The 25,759-nt window shown below is 42.8% G+C and overlaps 1 protein-coding gene across 11 annotated transcripts in view; it reads right to left on the bottom strand.

Moving 5' to 3' along the window:
- KMT2C (lysine methyltransferase 2C) overlaps window positions 1-25,759 on the bottom strand; it is an 803,286-nt gene that overhangs the window by 103,302 nt on the left and 674,225 nt on the right. For 9 of the 11 annotated variants that reach the window (XM_033931655.1, XM_033931654.1, XM_033931660.1 and 6 more), the window contains 5 exons: window positions 11,764-11,875; window positions 11,114-11,200; window positions 2,122-2,200; window positions 1,953-2,016; window positions 1,395-1,627 (listed from right to left, as the gene is read on the bottom strand). In XM_033931655.1, coding sequence (XP_033787546.1) covers window positions 1,395-1,627; window positions 1,953-2,016; window positions 2,122-2,200; window positions 11,114-11,200; window positions 11,764-11,875 — 575 coding nt within the window. The remainder of the gene's footprint in view (window positions 1-1,394; window positions 1,628-1,952; window positions 2,017-2,121; window positions 2,201-11,113; window positions 11,201-11,763; window positions 11,876-25,759) is intronic. The other 2 variants (XM_033931663.1, XM_033931665.1) reach the window with 1 other exon arrangement.

Genomic DNA, 25,759 nt, shown 5'->3' with positions numbered 1-25,759 from the left:
CTGCCCTCTCTGAGAATCTGAGAGGACAGCAGCTGGCAGGTCTTTAGTATGCGTAGATACTCAAGACCCCACACTGGCTGAACACAGAGGATCGCAGGTAGCTTTTTCAGCGCCAATAAGTGCAATGCCGGTTGGTGGTGTAGGTGACTGAGTACATGACAACAGCCCTGGTCATCTTAGAGAGACAGAAATGGGGGAGGGTGAAAGCAGTGCACCAATGTTCAGAGAGGGGAGCAGCATGCCAATGGTCATTGGGGGAGGGGGACAGCAGCATGCAAATCAATGTGGGGGATTCAAATATAAACCAAGACCCCTATTTTGGGCCATTTTTTTGCCCCAAAATCTTGGTTTATATTCAAATATATACAGCACTTGTTATCTAGGTTGACAATTGTTGGAGTTACTAGGCTTGATGGACCTTTGGATTGCCCCAGTATGGTAACTCTTATGATCTTACATGAATATGTATGCATTAACTGCTAGCACAAAAACTCAAGTACTGTGAATGACTGATATATCAAGTGAACACTTTCACAAAAGACGTCCTTCTTGATTTTTGTGAAAGTGTTCACTTGCATTAACTGCTAGGACATGGATACAACAGCAATTTACAGCTGGCATGAGAGAGTACACTGAACTAGACACTAAGAGGGAAATTCTATAAATGGCGCCTTAACTTAGGCACCGGTAGGCGCCCTACTGGCACATAAGTTAAGAGGGAAACACCATTTTAAACAGTATTTAAACAAAAATTAAAAATGCCTGCCAGCGCCTAAACAAGTGGTGCCAGAATTGCGCCTCTGGAAGTGCCTATTGCTACTGTAGGCATAGCCTAACTCCAGAAGTGGTGTTAGGTGCCAGCAGGCACCTCTGGAGGCAAGATTCAAAGGTAGGTGCTGGAAATGTAAACTTGAAAAACCCTGGCCTACATTTCCAGAGCCTATCTTTGCTGGAGTCACAATTCGTTCATCGGCACCATCGCATGATTGAACCGTGACTGGCAGCTGCTTTTACGATGGCTGATGACAACGGCGCCATTTAGAGAATCCAGCAATAACTGCATAGCCTGTTACTGGGTAGGATAGTGGTGATTTATAGGGAGGAAAAAGGAAAGGGAATGGATCTGGACTGCGCATTACAATCAGCATGTAGTCACTTACCGTATGTTTCCACTGGTGCAGATAGTGCGGGTGCTCTTATTGCCTAAATAGGAAGTGGTTCAGCGTAATCATACTGACACTACACTTACTATGCAGCAAAGAGTTTTTCTGAGTGATGTATGGAAAAAAGTTGTGAAAGCTCCCAACAGTTAAAGCGCAGGCTTTCCATTTACTACACTTTAGAAAAAGGCCCTTTAGTCTCAAATTGGCATTTTGCAAGACAAAGCCTGGTACCTGTTCCAGCTGTTTCTGAACCATACTTTGTTGCTCAGTGACATTTTTAAGCTGTTCTGCATCCTCTTCTGGAAACTCACGTCCAGCTTTTCTAGCTGTACGTTGTTTGGCAGAAAGTGCTTTTTTAGACTTTCTGTGAGCTCCAATTTGCTCTTCTAAGAACTTCTGTTGTATCTGTAGAAGCTTCTGTGTTTCTTGAAGCCATTCTTCATATTGCTTCTTCTGAGATTCATCTAAACAGCAAATTAATATATTTTATATGAGAACTGCTTAGTTTAATTATCACTGTCATTAGCTAGTTCAAAAAAAAAAGACTGAGATCCTTCAAATTTAAACCTTATGTGACAGGCACACAAGTCTGAATGCTTAAAAGCAGAATATGGCAATTCAGCAAGTGACATGTATCTTTCAAAGAGGGGATGTACACATTAGAAAAAGACAATTTGGCTAATAACAGCGATATAGACAGCATGAGAGGATTTCAATCAGATTACTTCGTTCAAGAAAACTATATCAACACAATCATAGTCTAGGACATAGACTGCAATTTACACTTACTGACAAAGCTGGAATCGAAGTTGGGAGGATTAGGCCGAGTCATTTGAGGTGCTGTATTTCCATCCTAAAATTATGAATCTATATTAATACTTAAGCCAATAATGGGATGCAACAACACAAAAAAGGCCAATGTCTGACAGTCATAAATTTGATCTTTCTGAAATGTTACCTGTCCAATTCCTTGCTGTATAAGGTTTTGTCCTTCATTACTTGGCGTTCCAGTTATCTGACGACCGATGAATGGAAATCTGTTAAAAAGTAATATGTAAAAAAAATCTTCTTATCCTTATACCTCTCTGCAATCTACAGATTAAATGCTAGATGAATTCTGGCAAACAAATAAATCACACACAATATATTCATCTCATGAACATGCTTAATAATTGAAAGAAGAGCTCCTGTGTAGATATTCAGTTTAACATAACACTTCTACAGATTGAATGCACTGCTATATACCACTAAGGAATTGCTCTGCAACTTTCAACCTGGTACATCTTGTAGGGATTTAAAATGTTAGGATTTTTTTTTTTTAATCCTACTTTCCTAGCAACCATCTGGTCAATATTAAAAGCAATTATGCACTTATACTAGGTGTTAATTTTATGAGTGCTTTTTAAAAATATTAGGATAGGAGTGCCACGGTGCAATCCTGAAGGGCCATAAACAACCAGTTTTTCATGACACCCGTAATAAACATGCATCAGATATATCTGCATGTAATGCTTCCAAAGTATGCAAATATATTTAGGGATATTAACAAAACCTGACTGGTTTGCAGCCCTCCAGGGTTGTGGTTTGACACCCCTATATTAGAAGCCAAAAAAATTGATACACTTTGGATGGACAATTTAATGACTATCCTAAATTTTTTTTATTGAAATTTATATAATTTTTCAAAAAACTCTAGAATTTAATAAATAAGTTGGCTGAACTGAAAACACTTTTCAAAACACAAGACAATAAAAGAAGAAAATAATCCTTATGGCAACTGCTTCGAATCTACAATTGAGGAGATCCAAGAGATCAAACAGTTTTAAAAAAAGAAAACACCAATGAAGTTCTCTTATAAGAAAAGAAATAACCTCTAAAAGAAATAATTTCTAAGTTCTATTCAATGTGGATAGAATGGTACGCCCTTGGATAGGCTAAATCATTTACTCACATATGGGCAACTTTATCGATAGAGCCTAATGTGCGATAAGCACTATTCTTGGAAATTTCTAGAAGCCTTTGCGCAGGTTCACTGCAAGTGCGCCTGTTCCTGCCTACTGACTACTGCCAATGTGCAGGACCTCCTCAGTCCATCATAAGATAGAGTAATGCAATTTCTTTGGGAGATGGGACAATTGGGAGGATTTAATTTCTGCCACCCTCCAAAAAAGCACAGTTACTTACCGTAACCGGTGTTATCCAAGGTCAGCAGGCAGATATTCTTAACTGATGGGTGACGGCTTCGACGGAGCCCCGGTACAGACAATTTTAGAGTGATTGCACTCTAAGAACTTAGAAAGTTCTAGTTAGGCCGCACCGCGCATGCGCGAGTGCCTTCCCGCCCGACGGAGGCGCGCGGTCCCCAGTTAGGATAAGCCAGCTAAGAAGCCAACCCCGGGAGGTGGGTGGGACGTAAGAATATCTGCCTGCTGTCCCTGGATAACACCTGTTACGGTAAGTAACTGTGCTTTATCCCAGGATAAGAAGGCAGCATATTCTTAACTGATGGGTGACCTCCAAGCTAACAAAAAGAGGGATGGAAGGAAGGTTGGCCATTAGGAAAATAAATTTTGTAAAACAGATTGTCCGAAGTGTCCATCCCGTCTGGAGAATGCATCCAAACAATAATGAGATGTGAAAGTATGAACTGAGGACCAAGTAGCAGCCTTGCAGATTTCCTCAATAGGAGTTGATCTGAGGAAAGCTACAGATGCTGCCATAGCTCTAACCTTATGGGCCGTGACAGAACCTTCCAGTGGCTGTCCGGTCTGAGCATAACAGCAAGCCAATTGGATATCGTACGTTTAGAAACAGGATGACCCAATTTATTGGGATCAAAAGACAGGAAAAGTTGAGGCGATGAACGGTGAGGCTTAGTGCGCTCTAAATAGTAAGCCAAAGCATGCTTACAGTCAAAAGTATGCAAAGCCTGTTCTCCAGGATGAGAATGAGGTTTCGGGAAGAATACAGGCAGGACAATGGACTGGTTAAGATGAAAGTCAGAGACAAACTTAGGGAGAAACTTTGGATGTGTACGCAGAACCACCTTGTCATGGTGAAAGACAGTGAAAGGTGGATCTGCAACTAGTGCATGCAACTCACTGACCCTCCTGGCAGAGGTGACAGCAATAAGGAAGACCACTTTCCAAGTGAGAAATTTGAAATGAGCTGTGGCCAATGGTTCATTAAGGCGGAAAGAACCACATTAAGATCCCAGACAACAGGAAGGGGCTTGAGATGTGGTTTCACATTGAAAAGCCCCCGCATGAATCTGGAAACCAAAGGATGAGTAGTAAGATGTTTTCCGTGAACTGGCTCATGAAAAGCAGTAATGGCACCGAGGTGGACTCTGATAGAAGTAGACTTGAGACCAAAGTTAGACAAAGAAAGAAGATAATCCAACACTAGTTCTACCGCTAGTGAAGTTGGATCATGATGATGCAGAAGGCACCAGGAAGAAAACCGGGTCCACTTCTGTTGATAACATTGAAGAATGGCCGGCTTCCTGGAAGCATCAAGAATAGAATGGACAGGCTGAGAAAGAAGTGAGTGATCTGAGGTCAGTCCGAGAGAAACCAAGCTGTCAGGTGCAGAGACTGCAGGTTGGGATGTAGGAGGGACTGCTGATGCTGAGTAAGCAGAGAGGGAAACAGTGGAAGAAGTATGGGCTCCCTGGAACTCAGTTGAAGTAGAAGGGAGAACCAATGTTGCCTGGGCACAGTGGAGCGATGAGAATCATGGTGGCTTGTTCCCTCTTGAGCTTGAACAAGTTCGCAACATGAGAGGTAGAGGAGGAAAGGCATAAAGGAATAGATTGGTCCAATCCAGGAGAAACGCATCTGCTGCCAGACGGTGAGGGGAGTAGAGTGTGGAGCAAAATTGGGGCAGTTGATGATTGTGAGGAGCCACAAAAAGATCCACTGAGGAGTGCCCCATTGAGCGAAAATGGACTGGAGAGTCATGGGATCGAGAGTCCATTCGTGGGGTTGGAGAATTCTGCTGAGATTGTCTGCTAAGGAATTCTGCTCTCCCTGAATGTAGACAGCTTTCAGGAATAAATGGCGAGCCGTCGTTCCAAGACCAAATCTTTTGGGCCTCCTGACATAACAAGCGAGAGCCCGTCCCACCCTGTTTGTTGATGTAGTACATTGCAACTTGATTGTCTGTGCAGAGTAGTAGTACTTAAGGAAAGAGGAGATGCTGAAAAGCCTTGAGGGGAGGCTTCTTTTTGTTTTTCAGGAGAGTGTCCCATCTAGTCTCATGTGTAGACAATTTTTGTGTGGTAATGTCTAGAGAGTCACCAAATAACTCATCCCCGAGGCAAGGAGCATTGGCAAAGCGGTCCTGGTGGTTGACATCGAGCTCTGAAACCCTAAGCCAAGCTAAACGGCGCATAGCAACAGCCATCGCCGTAGCCCTCGAGGTCAGTTCAAAGGTGTTGTAAATTGAGCGGACCATGAACTTTCGGAGCTGTAACAAACTGGAAGTATATTGGTGAAATAAAGGTATTTTCCGTTCAGAGAGATACTTCTCAAAGGAAGCCAGTTGTTGAATGAGGTGCTTCAGGTAAAAAGAGAAATGAAAGGCGTAATTACCTGAGCGATTGGCTAGCATAGCATTTTGATATAATCGCTTGCCAAACTTATCCATGGCCTTTCCCTCTCTGCCAGGAGGGACAGAAGCATAGACACTAGTGCCCGCAGTCTTTTTGAGAGTAGACTCTACCAGCAAGGATTCATGGGGGAGTTGGGGCTTGTCAAAGCCCAGAATGGGAATAACCTTATACAAAGTGTCTAACTTGCGAGGAGCACCAGGGATGGTTAAAGGTGTCTCCAAATTTTTATAAAAAGTTTCCCTCAAAATGTCATGGAGGGGCAATTTAAGAAATTCCTTTGGAGGCTGATCAAAGTCCAAAGCCTCAAGGAATGCCTTAGATTTCTTGGATTCAGCCTCCAAAGGAATAGAGAGGGAGTCACACATCTCCTTCAAAAAGTGTGTGAAGGAGGATTGATCAGGTTTAGAAGGTTCCCAGATAGAAGGATCATCCTCAGCCAAAGAAGCCTCGTCATCAGTCACCAGAGGCTCTTCGGAGTCGTCCCACAGATCAGGATCACGTACCTGAAAGTCCCGACCTCGGGAGCCCAGTGTCGAAGGCTCAGTATGTAAAGTTTTGCGCACCGACTTCCCGGACCGCAGAGAAGCAGTGCCCGGAGAAGTGAGAAGAGTCCGGTGCCGGGAATGTACAGAAGGCTGTGGCTGCTCAGATGTCGTTTGAACGGCACGGTGCAGGCCTCTCATTTCTGCCAATAACACAGGCATAGAGAGCGAAGAGGCGGCTTGCACCGGTACCGACAGAGTGGAAGCCGATAAAAGAGGCTGCTCTGTAGCCGGTACCGGCAGATCAGATCGGACTGGTACCGGAATTTCAGATCGGACTGGTACCGGAGGCTCAGACCGGACTGGGACTGGAAGGTTCGGTGCCAACAGAGCAGGAAGAAGCTGCTGTAATTGCTCTTTGAGTTGGACTTGGAGGATGGCCGCAATACGATCATCCAAAGAAGGCACCGGTATCGCTATCTTTTTCTGCGGTACCTGCGGTGCTGCTCAACGCCCAGAGGATGAGGAGGCCGATGAAGATGCACTCACCTCTATAAGGGCGGAGCGTTTACGAGGGCGCCTCGAGGTCGGCAGGATTGGACTCTCTGCCGGAGCGACCGGAGGCCTCTCCAGGGAAGAGGAAGGCTTCTTAGCTGACTTACCTGGAGGGCGTGACACCGAAACGATGTCATGCGGTGTCGAAGAAGTCGGTGCCGATTTAGAAGGGGTTGCCGACGTCGGGGTGGATGCCGAGGGATCAGTCATATCGGCACCGAAGAGCAGTTTTTGCTGAATTTGTCTATTTTTAAGGTGCGCTTTTTAAGAGAAGCGCAACGGGTGCAAGTAGAAGCCCTGTGATCCGGACCCAGGCACTGTAGACACCAATTGTGGGGGTCGGTCAGGGAGATGGGACGTGCACACCGTTGACACTTTTTAAAGCCCGGCTGTGGGGGCATGAAGGTAAAGACGGCCTCCGCTAAATCGAAGGCGGAGGCTTCGATAGTGGCAACAGGCCCCGCCAGGGCGAGACTGAAAAAAGAAAAATAAATTTATATATATATATATATTTTTTTTTTTTTTTAAAAGAAGGAAATAAAAAGAAAGAAGAGAGGAACTCTCAAGGGAAAAACGCGCGAGCGGGAAGGCAAGGAAAAGTTTTTTAACGGCCGTTAAACCTTTAAACAAAACACATAAAAATAGCTGTTTTATTGATGATGAACACTTAAAACCAGAACTGCACAATGACAGAATTAAATGCAAGCATTTAAAAAAACAAATGGGACAAGCACTGTCTCCAGCTCATTTTCTTGCAAATATTATCAATATCTGGTACCAGGGTCAAACTTTAACTATGACATGGGTTATTCAGGAACCATCCATCTCTAATGCCAACTATAATAACTTCAGAGCTAAAGGGGAACTATTCAAGAAATATATGTTTGCTGATGATGTTTTAAAGACAGTCACACCAGTGAACTGGTGGAGGTCACTTATTAAGAAGCACTTGGATTTAGAGACTGTTGAAAGTAATGATTTTACTTTTAACAGCATTAGCTTCTTCTGCTTGCATACAAATAATATTCTCTTCCTTTGGACTCATTCATTCCAAATTGAGAAATCATTTGGGACCCAATAATGCAGGAAAGCTTGTTTTTCTTTTCTATATTATGAACAAACAAGATGATTAAGATGAGTGAACTAGAGAAGATAGTACTTTTTCATGTGCACACCTGGCTGACAAAATTTTTTTGACTAACTACATCAATTAACATGGAAGTTTAAGCAAATACAAGAATATATATCCTATAATGTTATTACTTTGGTTAAATAAAACTATTTAAATTGTTATTAAGGTAATGATTATTTTTTTCCTTTCAATAAACTACAGCAGAAAAGTTGTCCAAATATGAATGATTAATGTATTAAAGTGGAATAGTTCACCTTGCAATAATTTCATAAATATTTATCTATGTATTTCTAATAGTATAACCAAATCAGTAATGTCTTTGATATAATTATAGAACTTATATTTACTTACATTTATTGACTTCTATTCCACCTTAACCCTGCAGTTCTAGGTGGATTACAATAAGAGATAAACTGGTCATTTCCGGCAATATCATAATTTAGTATGTATGAGTGTGAATCAAAAATTAAAGGTAATTTGTTAAATTATGTGATAACTGGAATGGAGCTAGCAAAATGCAACATATGTACTGTATTTTCCCATATATAAGCCGCCCCTTGTATAGGCCACAAAAAATGCCTATACAAGTTTTAAAACTGGTAGATAAGCCGACCCATTGTTTTAGGATGCAGCTTATCTACCAGTAACTGGGGCGGCCTATACAGTTTTAAAAAATCATTCCCCCCTCTTTCAGCTAAAGATAGCTCAATGCGTGTGGTGCTGAGGTAGGGGAAAGGCTCAGTTTCACGCCCGGAGGCAGAGGCATGGCTCTGCTGGACAACGCGGTTCGCAGGTTTTCCAATGGAGGTAGCTCATCTTCATCGTCTTTACCAGAGCTGGTGGAGCTGAATGTGGGCGGGCAGGTGTACGTGACCCACCATGCCAGACTCGCTGTTCAGGCGCATGTTTTCGCTTGAGCGGCAGCCGCAGGAGCTGGTGTGCGATGGCAAGGATGCTACTTCCTTTGACCGTGATGGCTTCCTCTTCCGCTACATCCTCAACTACCTGTGGAACCTGCAGCTAGTACTGCATTACTACTTCCCCAAGCACAGCCGGCTGCAGCGTGAGGCCGAGTATTTCCAACTGCCTGAGTTGGTCAAGTGCTTGAGCCCGCCATGCGTCAGCAAGGAGTGCTTCCTAGGCGATGAGCCCCCCTTGCCAGCGTGCCCCCATTTCTCCTGCACCCGGCGCTGCTTGCTGTCGCCACTGCCTACCTACATATGGGGAAATATGGTACTCATACACTGCCTGATGGATAGTTTGTCTGCCTTTAGTCATGTGGCAGCCATGAGGTCAGAAACATGGACGCTCTATTGTAAGATTGACCATCAAAGAACAGCGTGCAATAGTGTACTTTCTTTGGGCAGGGGGAGTGAAACCTGTGGAAATTCACCATCGAATATTGACTCAGTATGAACATGTATCATGAATCAACAAAAGGTTTATGGGTGGGTAAAAAGATTTAAAGTGGGAAGAATAGTGTCGGATGAAGGTCGCTCTGATCGTCAATCAACATCGCATACATAAGAGCACATTTACAGGGTGGATGCTTTGATTAGACTGATGGATAACTGTGTCTCAATTGGCTACAAATTAGGATATCAGCTATGGATCTGCATTTCTGATAATACATGACGACTTGGGATACAGGAAAGTCTGCGCATGATGGGTTCCCAAACAACTTATTGATCTGCATAAGCAACAGTGTGTGCAGGTTGCGACCCAGTTCCTGAGATGGTGTGAAGAATATTCGAGTATTCTGTAGAGAACTGTCATTGGTGATGAGACATGGGTGCATCACTATGACCCACAGAGCAAAAGATAAAGCATGGAGTAGAGACATCTGTCTTCTCCAGCGAAGAAGAAATCCAAATATCAGCCCTCCTCAAAGAAAATCATGTTAACCTTCTTTTGGGACATGAAGGACCCTATTCTGGTACATTTCTAAGTGCACAGGCAAATTGAAAATTACTGTGCATTGCTGCAGAATTAACTTAAACCTGCAATTCACAGCAAAAGAAGAGGAATGTTGTCCAAAATAGTCTTGCTGCACCATGACAATGCATGTTCTTATACAATAGTAGTGACAGAAAAGCTTGGGTTCAAACGTCTTCCACATTCTCCTTACAGCTCAGACATTGAGCACTACCTTTATCCTATACAATACTCCCTTAGATATCGTTTCATCGCTAAAAATCTTAGGCATCATCATTGATGACAAGCTTTCATTTCATAAAAACATAGGGAATATAATTAAATCTTGTTTTTTCAAATTACGCACGATACGTTCTATATCTAAGTTCCTTGAGCCCAAGTCCATTAATATACTGATTCATTCATTGATCATTTCTAAAATTGGCTACTGTAACTCTCTCTTCTTTAATATTCCACAAAAAGAAAAAAGGAGACTACAAATTATCCAAAATACAGCGATCAAACTGATCTATAATGCCAAAAAATTTGACCATGTCACACCTCTGATTATAGATTCTCAATGGCTCCCCATAAGCCATTGAATCACATTCAAAATACTACTTTTAGTTTTCAAATCTCTAACTTATAATGAACCACAGTTCATAACCAGAATGCTCACTCCATATAACACTCCCCGGACTCTCTGGTCAACCTCTAATAACCTGCTAACAGTTCCATCCTTGAAAATAATAGGAACCAGAAGACAGTACATGTTCTCGGTTACAGCCCCTCTTCTGTGGAATTCTATATCTCAATACGTAAGAGACGAAAAGGACCTTGCATCCTTCAAAAAAATTTTTAAAACCTACCTTTTTAAAGATGCATTTAATCTATGACCCACCGATTTAGAATTTTTAATTTTTTGGCTCAATATTTCAAATTTTACCCCTCCTTGTGTTAACTTCCCTTCTGTGTTTTTCACATTCTGCAAATAAATTGTAACCTTTTCCTCCTACCCCTCACGACTCATGTGTGTCTTACTTAGTAAGTTTTAATTTATGTTATTGTATTCACTGCCTACTTTTTAATTTGAATTGTACATCGCTTAGGAAATTAAATAAGCGATCTATCAAGCATTAATAAAAACTTGAAACTTGATGCCTAGCAATTATCACATCTTCAGTTCATTGAAGGAGTCGAAGTGAGGTTGCAGATTCACTTCTGATGATGAAGTAAAGGAAAAAGTGCTCACCTGAGTTTTGGAGCAGCTGAAAAACTTCTCTGCGGGAATGCAGAAGTCAGTTGAACGTCACAACAAATGCTTTGTCTTGCATGGGGACTATGTGGAAAAGTGATATGTTCACTTGCTCACAGTTACTTCTATTAAAGCAGTTAAATGTATTTTGCCTTTACTTTTTGATTTACCCTCGTATTAACATATTTCCTGAATATATTTCCTGAATAACAAGGTTTTTACTTCTTAATCTGAAAAGTTATTTTAAAAAAATGAAACCTTCAACTAGTTGTAAATATTAAGAATGCATTCTTACTTCTATTAAAGCAGTTAAATGTATTTTGCCTTTACTTTTTGATTTACCCTCGTATTAACATATTTCCTGAATATATTTCCTGAATAACAAGGTTTTTACTTCTTAATCTGAAAAGTTATTTTAAAAAAATGAAACCTTCAACTAGTTGTAAATTTTAAAATAGCAAGAATGAGTCTTTCAATAGAAAACCATTTTAAATCAAGTCTTTCTGACTAGTAATTTACATCATGATTTAAATCTAATCCACCCTGAAACTCTAAAGCCAGTGTGTTTCATTTCAAAGAAAAACCTCATATTTAGTCATATGAACACAATTAAAAAAAAGAAAGAAAATGATGCTCACTTTGCTTACCTGTTTATAACCATTGTCGGCATCCCCATATTGTTTTGTGCCATCACTTTATTGATCCCTTTTAGAGCCACCATTTTAGCTTTCATTATAGGATCAGTGATCACATCAAAATCTAAAACAGAAAAAGTTCACAAGGATAATATAAAAATGCCAATTTAAGAATAGTTAAAGAACCTTTTTCAGTACAGTAGATTCAAAATCCAGGATAGCATACAAAAGATGCCTTCACTTGTATATGACAGTACATGAGACACAAAATGGAGGGTCAAAATGAGTTCCACAAAAAAAATGGAAAAACAAACACAAAAGTATATGTCATAAAAAAAGAGATATTTTTGATTTCATGTTCAAACTTAATGGGAAGTTTTATACTTTCTCTGAAGCTTCAGTGACGTCCCAGCAGAATTTATATGGTTTGTTTGTATGCACTCTTATAGAATGACTTAAAAATTTTGCAGAAAATAATTTAAAATTATATATGAAGGGCTACTTAGTAATTAAAGAATTAATGATTAAGGTCCCCTTTTACAAAGCCGTGGTAATAATTTCCATGTAGCAAATGTGATGCAGCGCATTCAAGTCCTATGGGCTGAGTTGCGTTTGCCACACTCGGATTTGCTATTACAGCTTTGTAAAAGGGGCCCTAACTTCTGTGAAAGTAGTGTACTATATTTTATAGAAACATGATGGCAAAGGCCCATCAAGTCTGCCCATCTGCAGCATCCTCTTCTCCCTAATAGATCCCATGTGCCTATCCCATGCTGTCTTGAATTCAGACAGTCTGCCTCCATCACCTTTACCAGGAGACTATGACACACATCTACCATCTTTTCTGTAAAAAAGTTATTTCCTTAAATTACTCCTTGGCCTATCACCTCTTAACTTCATCCTATACCCTCTCATTCCAGTGCATCTTTTCAAATGAGACTCGCCTCATGCGCTTTTATGTCACATATGTGTTTAAATGTCTCTATCTCCCCTCTCCCACCTTTCCTCCAAAGTATACATATTGAGATCTTTAAGTCTGCTCCCATGATGAAGACCACTGACTATTTTAGTAGCCTTCCTCTGAATTGACTCCATCCTGTTTATATCTTTTTGAAAGTGTGATCTCCAGAATTGTGCACAATATTCTAAACGAGGTCTCATCAGAGTCTTATACAGGGGCATCCATATCTCCTTTTACCTATTGGTCATACCTCTCCCTATGCACTTTAGCATCCTTATAGCGTTCGTCATCAGTTTTTTAAGTCTCTCAGCACCCGTGTTTCTGTTAGTTTCTGTTTACTTCTTGTTTTTTGTTTGAAACTCACTTTGGCCACATCGCTGGACCCAGGAGCAGGCAGGGAGGCTTACCGACGTGGGAGCGCACTCCGCCCCTCCCCCCTCCCGACGGGACTGCACAGGGCCGACATCGCTGGACCCAGGAGCAGGCAGGGAGGCTTGCCGGCGTGGGAGCGCACTCCGCCCCTCCCCCCACCTGACGAGACTACACTGAACCAGTTGGAAGGTTCAGGGAGTCTCCCAGCACCCGTTTTTAGTTTCTCTTTTTCTTTTTGCTTTATTTGAATCTCACTTTGGCCGACATCGCTGGACCCAGGAGCAGGCAGGGAGGCTTGCCGGCGTGGGAGCGCACTCCGTCCCTCCTCCCCACCTGACAGGCCTACGCTGAACCAATAAAAGATTCAGCGCCTAACAGCACGCTGTCTAAGACGCTCATAGCACCTTTGTGAAGCGACCAAGAAGCGATCCACCCCCACAACACTACCAAACGTAAAACCAACCGAGAAACAGCAGCCAAACCACCAAAGACCCTTCTACCACCTTTCACCAACCATCAACTACCAAACAAAAAAAATATAAAAAAACCCAAAATGAAGCTAACCTCACGAGTCCAGCACTTCATACTGTTAATCCTTCTTTTAACCAGCGGGAAGACAGCAGCAAATAACCTCCTCCCTACACCCGCTACAGATATAAATAAATCTCTCTTCCAAAATAGGAGAACATCAAGTGACAGAAACTCAAACCTACAATCTAACACTCTACACTCCATTACCACAGCATGGGGAAGAAGACCAACACACACTAAGACTAAACCACGCCGGCACACCAAATCACTTATATATCCAAACACAACCCACAACTATTACACAGAGATATCCACACTCAAATGCGCCTACTTAAATATCAGAGCGCTAGGTCCAAAAACAGAGCTTATAAAAACCTGGATAACACAAGAAAACCTGGACTGTCTTTTCCTCACAGAAACCTGGCTAACCTCCGACTCAGACCCCAGAATAACTGAAGTCTGCCCACAAGGATACAAAATTACAGTGGTCTGCAGAGAAAAAAAAGAAGCGGAGGCCTAGCAATCTTAATCAAACAAGATCTAACCCTTAATATAATTGAGAAAAAATCTAACCTGTACATGGACCTTTTAGCTTGCCAACTCTCAAGCACCACACTAAAAGACACACTAAACTGCATGCTCTGCTACATAGTGCCGGGAAACTGGTCTTTAGCAAGAACAGAAGTGGAAGACTTCATATACCAAAACTCACTAATAGCAACCTACAACCTACTCCTAGGAGACCTAAATCTACATCTAGATGATCAATCATCCAAACAAGTAGACAACTTTCTCTCATTTCTCAAAGCCTTATCCTTCCAAATGCTAAATCCACAAACAATTCATGAAAAAGGCCACCAACTTGATATTGCAGCCTTCATGACCCACCAACCATCCTTAACAGAAATTCATACATCTAACGGAACATGGTCCAGATCCATCTGGTCAGACCACTACACCTACACTTTCAACATCAACTGGACCAAAAACAACAAAAAACTATATCAAAACTCAATAAAGTAACATACACCTCACGCAAACACATCGAACCCTCCATATTCTGGTCTAAAATAGATGAAACTATTCTAGAAAACAACCCCAAAGACTTCATCTTACATTGGGAAAGACTTTGCTCCAACACCCTTGATGATTTAGCCCCACTGCAAACCAAATCCAGACCCAGCAGGAGATCAGATAAATGGTTCGACTCTGAACTGCTACAACTCAAAAGACAATGTAGACGACTAGAGAGAAAATGGAGAGAATCAAACTCGGATCATACAAAATCCACTTGGAAAAAAATCAACAAACAATACAAATCACAATTCAAGGATAAGAGAAAACACTACACCAACCTAATAGGCACTGAAACCCAAGACACCAAAAAACTATTCCAAATTCTAAAAACCCTAACCGACACCAAACCCTACCTGACTACTAACAATACTACCCCCTCTCAGCCACTCTATTAGCAGAACACTTCCAAAATAAAATTACCAATGCAAGAGCTACCCTCAATGACACCTCTACCCATTCTAACGAATTCACAATTCTCCCCATAGATAGAAATTCTACTGTAGCAGATAGAATATGGTCTCAATTCCCCAACATACAATGGCCCGAATTCAACAAATACTACAAAAAATACAGCCATGCATCCTGTGACCTCAACAACTGTCCACCATATCTCCTAAAAACATCCAGCACAAAATTTCGCGCTCTTCTTCTAAACTGGATACAAATCTCGCTAATAAACGGCCACTACCCTACCAACCTCAGCGAAATCATCATCACCCCGATCCTCAAAGACCCCAAAGGACCGATAGGCCAAACAGCCAACTACAGACCCATTGCCTCTATTCCACTCTACATCAAAATAATAGAAGGACTAGTTGCCAAATTCCTCTCCAATTACCTAGAAAACCATAACTTACTCCATCCCACACAATCCGGCTTCAGAAACAACTTCAGCACGGAAACACTACTAGGATCTCTCTTGGACACAGCCAGACAACATCTCAGTACAGGAAAAAAAATGATGCTCATACAACTAGACCTTACCGCTGCATTCGACTTGGTGGACCATAACATTCTACTACAAATCCTGGATACAATAGGTATCACAGATAAAGTATACACATGGTTTGAAGGATTCCTTAAATCAAGAACCTATAGAGTAAAATCAGACAAACAAAAATCTGAACCTTGGTCAAACCCTTGCGGAGTTCCCCAAGGATCCCCTCTATCCCCGACTCTCTTCAATCTCTATACAGCCTCCCTCAGCTCTCACCTGGACAAACATGACATAACCTCCTACAGCTATGCCGACGACATTACCATTCTCATACCCTTCGATCAACCTGAACTCTCCATGACGAACACAATATACCAAACACTAAAATCAATAGCAACCTGGATAAAAGATCACAAACTGAAATTGAACCCAGATAAAACGAAATTCATCCTAGAAAACAACAAAATATCAACCTAACCAACATTGAAATCAACGCAATCAACTACCCCATACAAACCACCCTAAAACTGCTAGGAATAACTATCGACAGATGCTGCACCATGCAACCGCAAATCAATAAAACAATACAAAAGTCATTCTTAGTCATGAGAAACTTAAGACAAGTTCGGAAATTCTTCGAGAAAACTCAATTCCAGCTCATAGTTCAGTCCTTAATACTAGGCCTACTTGACTACTGTAATATCCTCTACCTCCCATGCCCTACAACCATAACAAAACAACTACAAACTATCCAAAACACAGCACTAAGACTCATCTACTCATTAAAGAAACATGATCACATTACAGAAGCATATCTCCAATCGCACTGGCTTCTGATCCCAGCAAGAATACAATTTAAATTCTACTGCCTACTATTTAAGGCTTTATACGGAGACAGTCCAAACTACCTGAATAACCGCCTCAACACAACCGCCAGAACACCGCAACCAGACATAGGAAAACTCACACCCCATTCTCATACCCCCCCAGTTAAGGAGGTAAAATGGAAAAAACTATATGATGGCCTCCTGGCCACTCAAGCAGCCAAACTAGAAAACCAAATCGCCAATCTACTGACGGCATCCCACGACTACAAGACTTTTAGAAAAGAAATAAAGACCATACTCTTCAAGAAAACTCTGAAAAAAGAAATAATACCGCAAGTCTCAAACTCCACCTCTCACTAAAGCCAACTACCCCAAACAAATAACCTTACCCATTTCTCACTCTTTTTGAAAATGACCAATTTTTTTTTTTGTAAGTTCTTGTTGTAATACATCTTGGATAATTCTTTTGTAATCCGCCTTGAACTGCAAGGTAATGGCGGAATAGAAATCCCTAATGTAATGTAATGTCATGTAATTTGGCCACTTTAAGATCATACCTACTATCACATAATACTTTAGTCAAGTTGAAATTCTTAGTCACTTCCGTTGAAGTAATTCTCATGCTAATATTTAACATGGTGTCTTAACAGTTAGTGCAGACAAATTTCAAAGTTAACAGCTAACACCATAAGGAGTGGAATAGGTAGGAGATGGACAGGGACTGTACTTTAGAAGTAAATGTTGAAATATCTACCATGTATGAACTTAAAATAGAAGGTAAAGAGACTCAATCAATATCATCTTGATAGGTGAAGATAACTGTATGAGTTGTGTTATCTGCAATGCCTGAGGTTCCCAAACCTGTTATGGGGGCTCCCCAGCCAATCAGGTTTTCAGGGTATCCACAATGAATATTCATGAGAGACATCTGATGCAAATCTCTCCCATGAACATTCATTGTGGATATCCTGAAAACCTGACTGGCTGGGGAGCCCTCAGGACAGGTTTGGGAACCACTGTGCAATGCAGTTAATGTGTGTGAATTTTATTTCTCTGTGTTAGCTAAATGGAAAACTCCTGAGAATCTTAAGAGTTAACACACCACAATATTAGAAGGGTTTAACTGGGCAGTAAAAGCTAAGCAGGTGAGCCACTGATATTCAATCACACTTAACAAGGCAGTGCTGTTGAATATTAGCTCTTAACTGCGCAGGTGATATCCTGGCCAAGGTAAAGTTGGGAAGAAGCTGGGAGTAATATAGATACCAGAGATATTCAGTGTCAGAGCCTGCACAGAAAAGTGACAAGATAGGACTGCACAAAAGGCTCTCCTGTATTTCATGAGAACAGGTTGGATGATTAATAATTAGAAATATTCTTATTAAATAATTTTAAACTTCCAAAACCCTAAACCACACCCTTCTCGCTCACCTAGACTACTGTAACCTGCTTCTCACAGGTCTTCCACGGAACCATCTCTTTCCCCTTCAATTCATTCAAAATTCTGATGCATAAATTATATTTCACCAGAGTTGCCATGCCCACATTGCCCCTCTCAACAAGTCACTTCACTGGTTCCTTATCCACTTCTGCATACAGTTCAAACTCCTCCCATTGACTTACAAGTGCATTTACTTTGCAGCTCCTCAATATCTCCTCTTCCTATACTCCTCGCGGGCACTCCGTTCATCAGGTAAGTCTCTCTTACATGTACCCTTCTCCTCTACTGCAAACTCCAGACTACGATCCTTCTCCATTACTGCAACATACGCCTGGAACAGACTGTCTGAGTCAATATGTCAAGCTCCATCCCTGGCAGTATTCAAAAACCAGACTAAAAGCCCACCTTTTCGAGGTTGCTTTTAACTCCTAACACCCACTCGCTTGTATATTACCCATGCCAGAGAAACTCCCTAACCCCCTACTTACCCTGTTTGTCTATTTGAGTAAACTGTAAGCTTTACTGAGTAGTGACTGTCTCTTGAATGTTTTAATGTGCAGCTCCGTGTATGTCTAGTAGTGCTACAGAAATTAGTAGTAGTAGTAAACGATTGCTGATTTTGTTATATTTTTTGTTGCTGGACAGGACCTTGACCTGATGTAAGCAATCTATAAGCTGATAAAGGGGTCACATGTGCAGGGATGCTTACAGTGCTACTGATTCCCTAGGAACCAGTGCTAGGTGAATGGGCATGTAACTACTGACACTGTATGTATGTAGGACTATGATCTATACTTCCCCCAAATCCAAGTTCTATCCTGCAAAGTCCAAAACCTAACAAGCAACAACCCAGGCCTTATATTAGAAAAATAGAAGATTCTGTTTACAACACAGATTAGCATGCACACATAAGGAAAGACAGATTGGGTTCTTACCTAGATAAACTGGGTTCTGTTAGGATACACAGGCGTCTGTACTTGAGCTGTTGATTCCCACTTCCCACAAAACTGAAGAAGGATATCACTTTAAGAACTTGAAACTTTTCCCGTTTTGTAGTGGAGAACAGCTCCATCCTCAGTTGTTACCAAAGCAATCGAACTCCACTAAAAATAAGGAGAAGAATGGGGAACTTCCCTGGCTACAAACATATTATGCTTTTAAAACTTAGGAAATAGAACAATGATCAATAAACAATTAACAAGAAACAGTGAACAACAAATCAGTCACATGAGTAATTAAGAGCCAATCTGCTAAGTGCAACAAGCAGGGGCTAGTAGACCCTCCCAAGGAGAAAAAGAAAAGGAAACTCCCTGTTCCTGTAATAACATGTCTGCTTAATTTTAGATGCATTAGAGCCTAGAGAATGACATGGTGACAGAATTTGTCACCATCTCCGTTCCCACGGTTAACCGCTTGAAACCATCCCCCTGTCATTCTATAAGCCAGTGTATGAATGGGCACAACCACTAACCCTCAAGCCTTCCATTGAAGAATGCTGGTGTAAAAGGACTGAGATTGAAATAGACACGAAAAAATGATGCGGGATGGTTTCCTGTGGGGAAAGAGATGGTGACAAATTTTGTCACCTTCTGCTGCCCCTTCTTCCTGTATCCCATGGCACGTGGAGCATGGTTGTTCCTCAACCGGCAACTTTGCGCAAACAATGCAGGATCCAGGATTAGAAAGGTCTGGGGCATCCATAAGAGGCAGGCACTAACAAAAACGAGCAGTGTTGAGGCAGAAAAAAATTAGTTTTAAATTACTGTAGATTGTTAAATATCCAAAATGGTTGCTGTCAAAATAATCGTGACAAAAATGGGCTGTTGGAGACTGATCAAAAATAGTAATTTTAGGGTTCTGGAGAGGGGAAACCCGAGTTCTAACCCCAGAAACATCTAAAACTGAAATTTACAGACCCCCAATGTTCCCCATAGGGAATAATAGGAGTATTCACTATGGCTTCTGGTGCCTCTGTGCCCGAATCAGCCTGGCTGCAGGAAAAGGATTTCTGCTTCAAACTGCACAGACCTCAACTTTTGAAGATAATCTTCTGGCTGACTCCCACACCTCAGATTCTATATGCAGAAACAGGGGGGGGAGAAATTACACAGCCAGAGGATTCTTACTCAGGGGCTACAGCAGGTGAGCTGCTCCCAGGAGAATGGTCCCCAAGCTCCTGAAGGGACCAAAAGCAAGCTGGCTTCACAGGTACTCTATGAGATTGGCCTGGGTGCAGTGGTCCTCTCACATGGGACTGTGTCCTTTCCCCAACGGAGTATGCCCGAGCAGGAGATCTCAGAGCACTGAAGCCACAAAGAATTTCAAAAATCCGACAGAAAAATACCCGAAAATTACAAAGAGAAGCAGAGCAGAGCAAAACACACCCGAGTTCACTTGCATAAGGAAAAATTGAGGATGGAGCTGTTCTCCACTACACAAGGAGAGGGGTTTCAAGTTCTTAATGTAATACCCTTCTGCAGTTTCACAGGAACGAATAGCTCAAGTGTGGACTTTTGTGTATCTGCAACGCAAGAATTATATGAAAGCTTCACAGCATGAAAGAAAGAATAGCTCTTATTGCTTATCTACCAAGTAGAGCAAACAGATACACCACACAGTCCCGTTTTCAGATCCTCTGTCCTGTTGTCCCCACACACAGGTTTGGAACGCTAAAATGTCCCGTTTTCAGGAACAGCGTCCCGAAGCTGTGCGTGGGGACAACGGGACAGATGATCGCTTCCTGTCCCTCTCTGCTTGACCAAAAAAAAAAAAGCGTCCCTTCCGGTCCGATTTAAACTCCCCGTCCACCGCCGCTGCTCCTCTGCTTACCTTCCTGCCTAATCGCGCACAGCCGCCTTCTTCCCGACGTCAATTCTGACATCAGAGAGGACGTTCAGGGCCAGCCAATCGCTGCCTGGTTGGCCCGGAAAGTCCTCTCCAACGTTAGAACTGACGTCGGGAAGAAGGTTTCTAGGCGCGATTAGGCAGAAAGGTAAGCAGAGGAGCAGCGGCGGTGAATCGGAGGGAAGTTTAAGTCGGGCCTGTAGAGAGGCTTTTTTTTTCCCGCGGTAGGGGGGAAGGAGGTAGGAAGGCAAGCTGCTTTTGCGCGGCAGAGAGGTAGGTAGGTAGGCAGGCAGGCTGGCTTTGGGGGAGGCAGGCAGGCTAGCTTTGGGGGAGGTAGGCAGGCAGGCTGGCTTTAGGGGAGTTAGGCAGGCAGGCTGGCTTTAGGGGAGTTAGGCAGGCAGGCTAGCTTTGGGGGAGGTAGGTAGGCAGGCTTTGGGGGAGGCAGGCAGGCAGACTGGCTGACTTTGGGAGAGGCAGGCAGGCTGGCTCAGGAGGAAGTAGGCAGGCAGGCTGGCTCTGGAGGAAGTAGGCAGGCAGGCTGGCTCTGGAGGAGGTAGGCAGGCAGGCTGGCTCTGAAGGAGGTAGGCAGGCAGGCTGGCTCTGAAGGAGGTAGGCAGGCAGGCTGGCTCTGGGGGAGGTGGGGAGGCAGGCTGGCTCTGGGGGAGGTAGGCAGGCAGACTGGCTGCTCTGGGGAGGTAGGCTGGCTCTGGGGGAGGCAGCTGGCTTTGGGGGAGGTAGACAGGCAGGCAGGCTGGCTTTGAGGGAGGCAGGCAGTCTGGCTTTGGGGAGGTAGGCCGGCAGGCTTTTTGGGAGGGGATGGGACAAAAGCTGGAAGGCAGTGAGGGGGACATAGGAAGGAGGGATGAAGGAAGGAGAGAAAGAGGCAGAGAAGGTAGGGGGATTGTAAGTAGAAGAAAGACTAGAGAGATAAAGGCCTGGACCAAAGGGGAAAGGCAGGAGGCAGAAGCAGGACTTTGGGAGGTGCAGACAGAGGGGGAGAGCCCCTGAGGAAGAGCAGAGAGAGGCAAGATCATAACAGAGGAGGGAGAGAGAAGGGAGACCTGGAACAAAAGTACAAAGGAGAACTGACACTGGATCTGAGGGCACTAGGAAGGACATAGGAAGGAGGCGCTGGGGCACTAAGGACATAGAAAGGGGCACTAAGGACATAGGAAGGAGGCACTGGGGACACTAAGGACATAGGAAGAAGGCGCTGGGGGCACTAAGGACATAGAAAGGGGCACTAAGGACATAGGAAGGAGGCACTGGGTGCACTAAGGACATAGGAAGGAAGGAAGGAGGGAGGGAATAGAAAGGTACAATTGTTGGGCCTGAGTGCAGAAAAAAATGAAAGAAAAGGATGCACAGTCAGAAGGAAACGCAACCAGAGACTCATGAAATCACCAGACAGCAAAGGTAGGAAAAATGATTTTATTTTCAATTTAGTGATCAAAATGTGTCAGTTTTGAGAATTTATATCTGCTGTCTATATTTTGCACTATATTTATCTATTTTTCTATAGTTACTGAGGTGACATCTTTGAAAACCCCCCAAATATAAATGATAATGAACATTTTCTCTGCTTATAGGGTTTTTTAAATTTGTGTTTTTTAAAATTTTATGGTTACCATTATGAAATAAGATATTGTGTGTACATGAAAAATGAATGGAAGAAATTGGGGGCGGGGCTAGGGTGGGATTGGGGATGAGACTAGGGCGGGATTGGGGGCGGGACTGTATATTAACAGTCCTGTTTTGATGAAAAAAATAAATGGTCACGTTAGGGATACTGTATAATTGGGAATGAAATGTAGTATGAAAGGATTTTAGTATGGCACATCTGGTTTCAGTGCTCAGTTGGAAGAGACTTTCTGAAGCAGGGTAGGACATTTTGTTTTAGTGCTTAGCATAAAGAGGCTCTGTGAAGCAGGAACAGAAAGACTCTCTACATATATTTAAGATAAGTTATACTCTTGCTTAGTTTTGATTTTTCTATAAAGACAAGTCTCTTTTTGTTTTTCGATATTCCTGCATTTTCCGGTTGCGGGGGTGACTGCTTTTGATAAACTACTTCAATACTGCTGCCTGTTTATTTTTTTAGAGCACACTTTTTTTCCTACAAGAAAGTGGGGTTTTCATTGTGCTCTTTTTTTCTGGCAACACCAGCCAGTGATAGTTTTCTGTGCTCCAGAAAAGCATAATTTATTTGGGCAGTTGTCCTGCTCTCCTGCTCTCCATGCTTGTTGAGTCTTTGAGGTTGGTTTTCTATATTGCTATAAATATATGTCGCACACTCAGCAGGAAAGGAAAAGAATAAAATACACACTAGTTGCTTTATATAATAGCTTCTATCTCTACATCACCACCAAAATTCACCCCTTCCTCTCTGAGCAAACTACCGGACACTTGACCACACTCTTGTAACCTCACGCTTAGATTACTGCAATCTACTTCTAACTGGTCTCCCACAGTATCACCTCTCCCCCCTGCAATCTGTGCAAAACTCTGCTGTACGACTCTTCTACCAACCTCACTACATTCATGTTACCCCTCTCCTTAAATCACTTCATTAGCTCCATATCTGCCTTCACATACAGTTCAAGCTCCTATTGCTGACCTACAAGTGTGTTCATTCTGCTGCTCCTCAATATCTCTCTTCTTATATACCTTCCAGAAAACTCCGTTCCTCAGATAAGCTGCTCTTAGCTGTACCCTTTTCCTCCACTACCAATTCCAGACTTCATTCTTTTCATCTAGTTGCCCCCATGCCTGGAATAAATTACCTGAATTTGTCTGCCAAATCCCTTTCCTTACCTTGTTTAAAATCAGACTGAAAATCCACCTTCTTGATATAGCCTTCAATCCATAACCCTACTCCACACTGTCTACCAACCTAGCCAGCAGATTTACCGTTCCCTTTAACTGCATCCATGACATCCTGTTTGTCTGTTTAGATGGTAAGCTCTTACAAGCAGGGACTGTCTTCTTTTTTGACTCTGTACAGCGCTGTTTACATATGGTAGCACTATAGAAATAGTAGTAGTAGTAGAAAATGCCTCTCTCTGTGTCCAATGATACATCTTAAGTGTGGAAAGTTGTCAAGAAAAATTTTAAATTGCAAACTGTACATCACTGATTTGTTCATTCTTGGCAAAGGAGTTTAGTGTTGAGTTCCAAACTCGGAAATGACCTTTACCACTATCTATAACTACACACAAAAATACAGAGACTTACACCCCCCCCATCTTTTCTGGCTCATTCTGTAGTTTTCAGAAAGGTCACCTATTTCTTTGAACATCTGGTACTGCATACTAGAAAATGACACAGGGAAAAAATCTGTCCCCGTCACTGCACCGTCCCCGGCCCACCATCCTCTGAAACCGCCCCGTCACCGCCGTTCCCTTCACCGCCCCATCACCGTCACCGCCACTGCCATCCCATTCACTGCCCCATCACCGTTCCCGCAGCATCCATATAAGCCTTAGTACTGCAATATTTAGCTTATTCCTTTCTTATAAATCAAAGTTCTGGGTGCTGAACTAGAGAAAGAGATGTTCAGCTGGCAGGGCTTTGTTTATAAATTTTTATCAACACAACTAATATACTACTTTATCCTAAAGCAAAAAATAAATAAATAAATATAATTTTTTTTTCTACCTTTGTTGTTTGGTTTCTGCTTTCCACATCTTCTCATTCAATTCCTTCCATCCACTGTGTGTCTTCTCTCTGCGTCTTCCATTTGCTGTTACTGTGCCTCTCCCTTCACCCCCTCCGACAATTGGTCTAGCACCCATCTTCTTCCCTCCGCTTCCCCATAGTCTGGCATCTGTATTCTTCCCTTTAAGCGTCTTCTCCCCATTCTGCCTTCCCCATTTCCCTTCAGGGTCTGTTCCTCTCTACCCTCTTTCAATGTCTGTTCTATTCCTTTCCACCACCACCCTTCCCTCCCTCCTTTAACATCTGTTCCTTTCTACCACCCTTCTTTCATATCTTCTATCAGTCCCCCCACCATCACTAGCAGTCTCTCTTCTCCCTTACCATGAGCAAATAGAACTTCTGAAAATTGTATAGCTGAGGCATTATTTCTAATGCCTCAGCATTAGACATCAATTTTATAATTCTTACTGTCTGCTCTGATTTCATTCACAATTTGGTTTGTGTTGTGGCTGAGGATTCCTTGAGGCATTTAACCTTTTCCTGTCTCTTGAACTGTGATTTCAAGTTGATTCCTTCAATAATGGAGTCTCACGATAGTAGCAGTTTTCTCTTTTCGGCTCTTGACATTGTTTAAGGGATTTCTTGTACATTTGGTGCTGGTCTTCTTTGATGAGGTCACTTCAGAATCTATTTCCAAGGAAGAGAAACTTTTTCCCTTTCACTCCCTCCTTCCTTGTGTGAGCCGGGAACACGCGGTCCCCGCAGCCCCCACCCGCATGCCGGCTCGATCGTTTAACCAGCTTCCTCTTTCCACCTCACCTTAGTTTGCCGGCTTTCTTTTTCGGCGACCGGCACGCTTTCAAAGAGCCGCGCATGCGCGGCTGCTCAAAGTTCAATCTTCTGCTCTGCTGCAACTTCCTGTTTCCGGTTGGGTCAGAGCAGAAGATTGAATACTGAGCAGTCTCGCATGCGCGGCTCTTTGAAAGCGTGCCGGTCGTTGAAAAAGAAAGCCGGCAAACTAAGGTGAGGTGGAGAGAGGAAGCTGGTTAAACGATAGAGCCGGCGTGCGGGTGGGGCCTGCGGGGACCGCGCGATCCTTGATGCCTCACTGCGGTGACAAGACCATTCACCGCTCCATGGGACGGTGAATGGCCTTGTCCCCGTCCCCGCAGAGGCTGCTATTTTTCATTCCCAGTTTTGGCAGGTTACCCGCGGCTAAACGCGGTAGCCGCGGGTAAACCGCCACCGTGTCATTCTCTACTGCATACTATAAATTTTAGAGACATTACTGGTAGAAATACTAAAGGCTCCTTTTATTAGGGCGTGCTACGGGGGTTAGCGCGTTGGACATTTCATCAAGC

The sequence above is a fragment of the Geotrypetes seraphini genome, chromosome 2 (assembly GCF_902459505.1).
Source record: "Geotrypetes seraphini chromosome 2, aGeoSer1.1, whole genome shotgun sequence".
NCBI classification, from domain to species: Eukaryota; Metazoa; Chordata; class Amphibia; order Gymnophiona; family Dermophiidae; genus Geotrypetes; species Geotrypetes seraphini.
The sequence above is the reverse complement of the archived record's forward strand: the minus strand, read 5'-3'. Positions and strand labels throughout refer to the sequence as shown.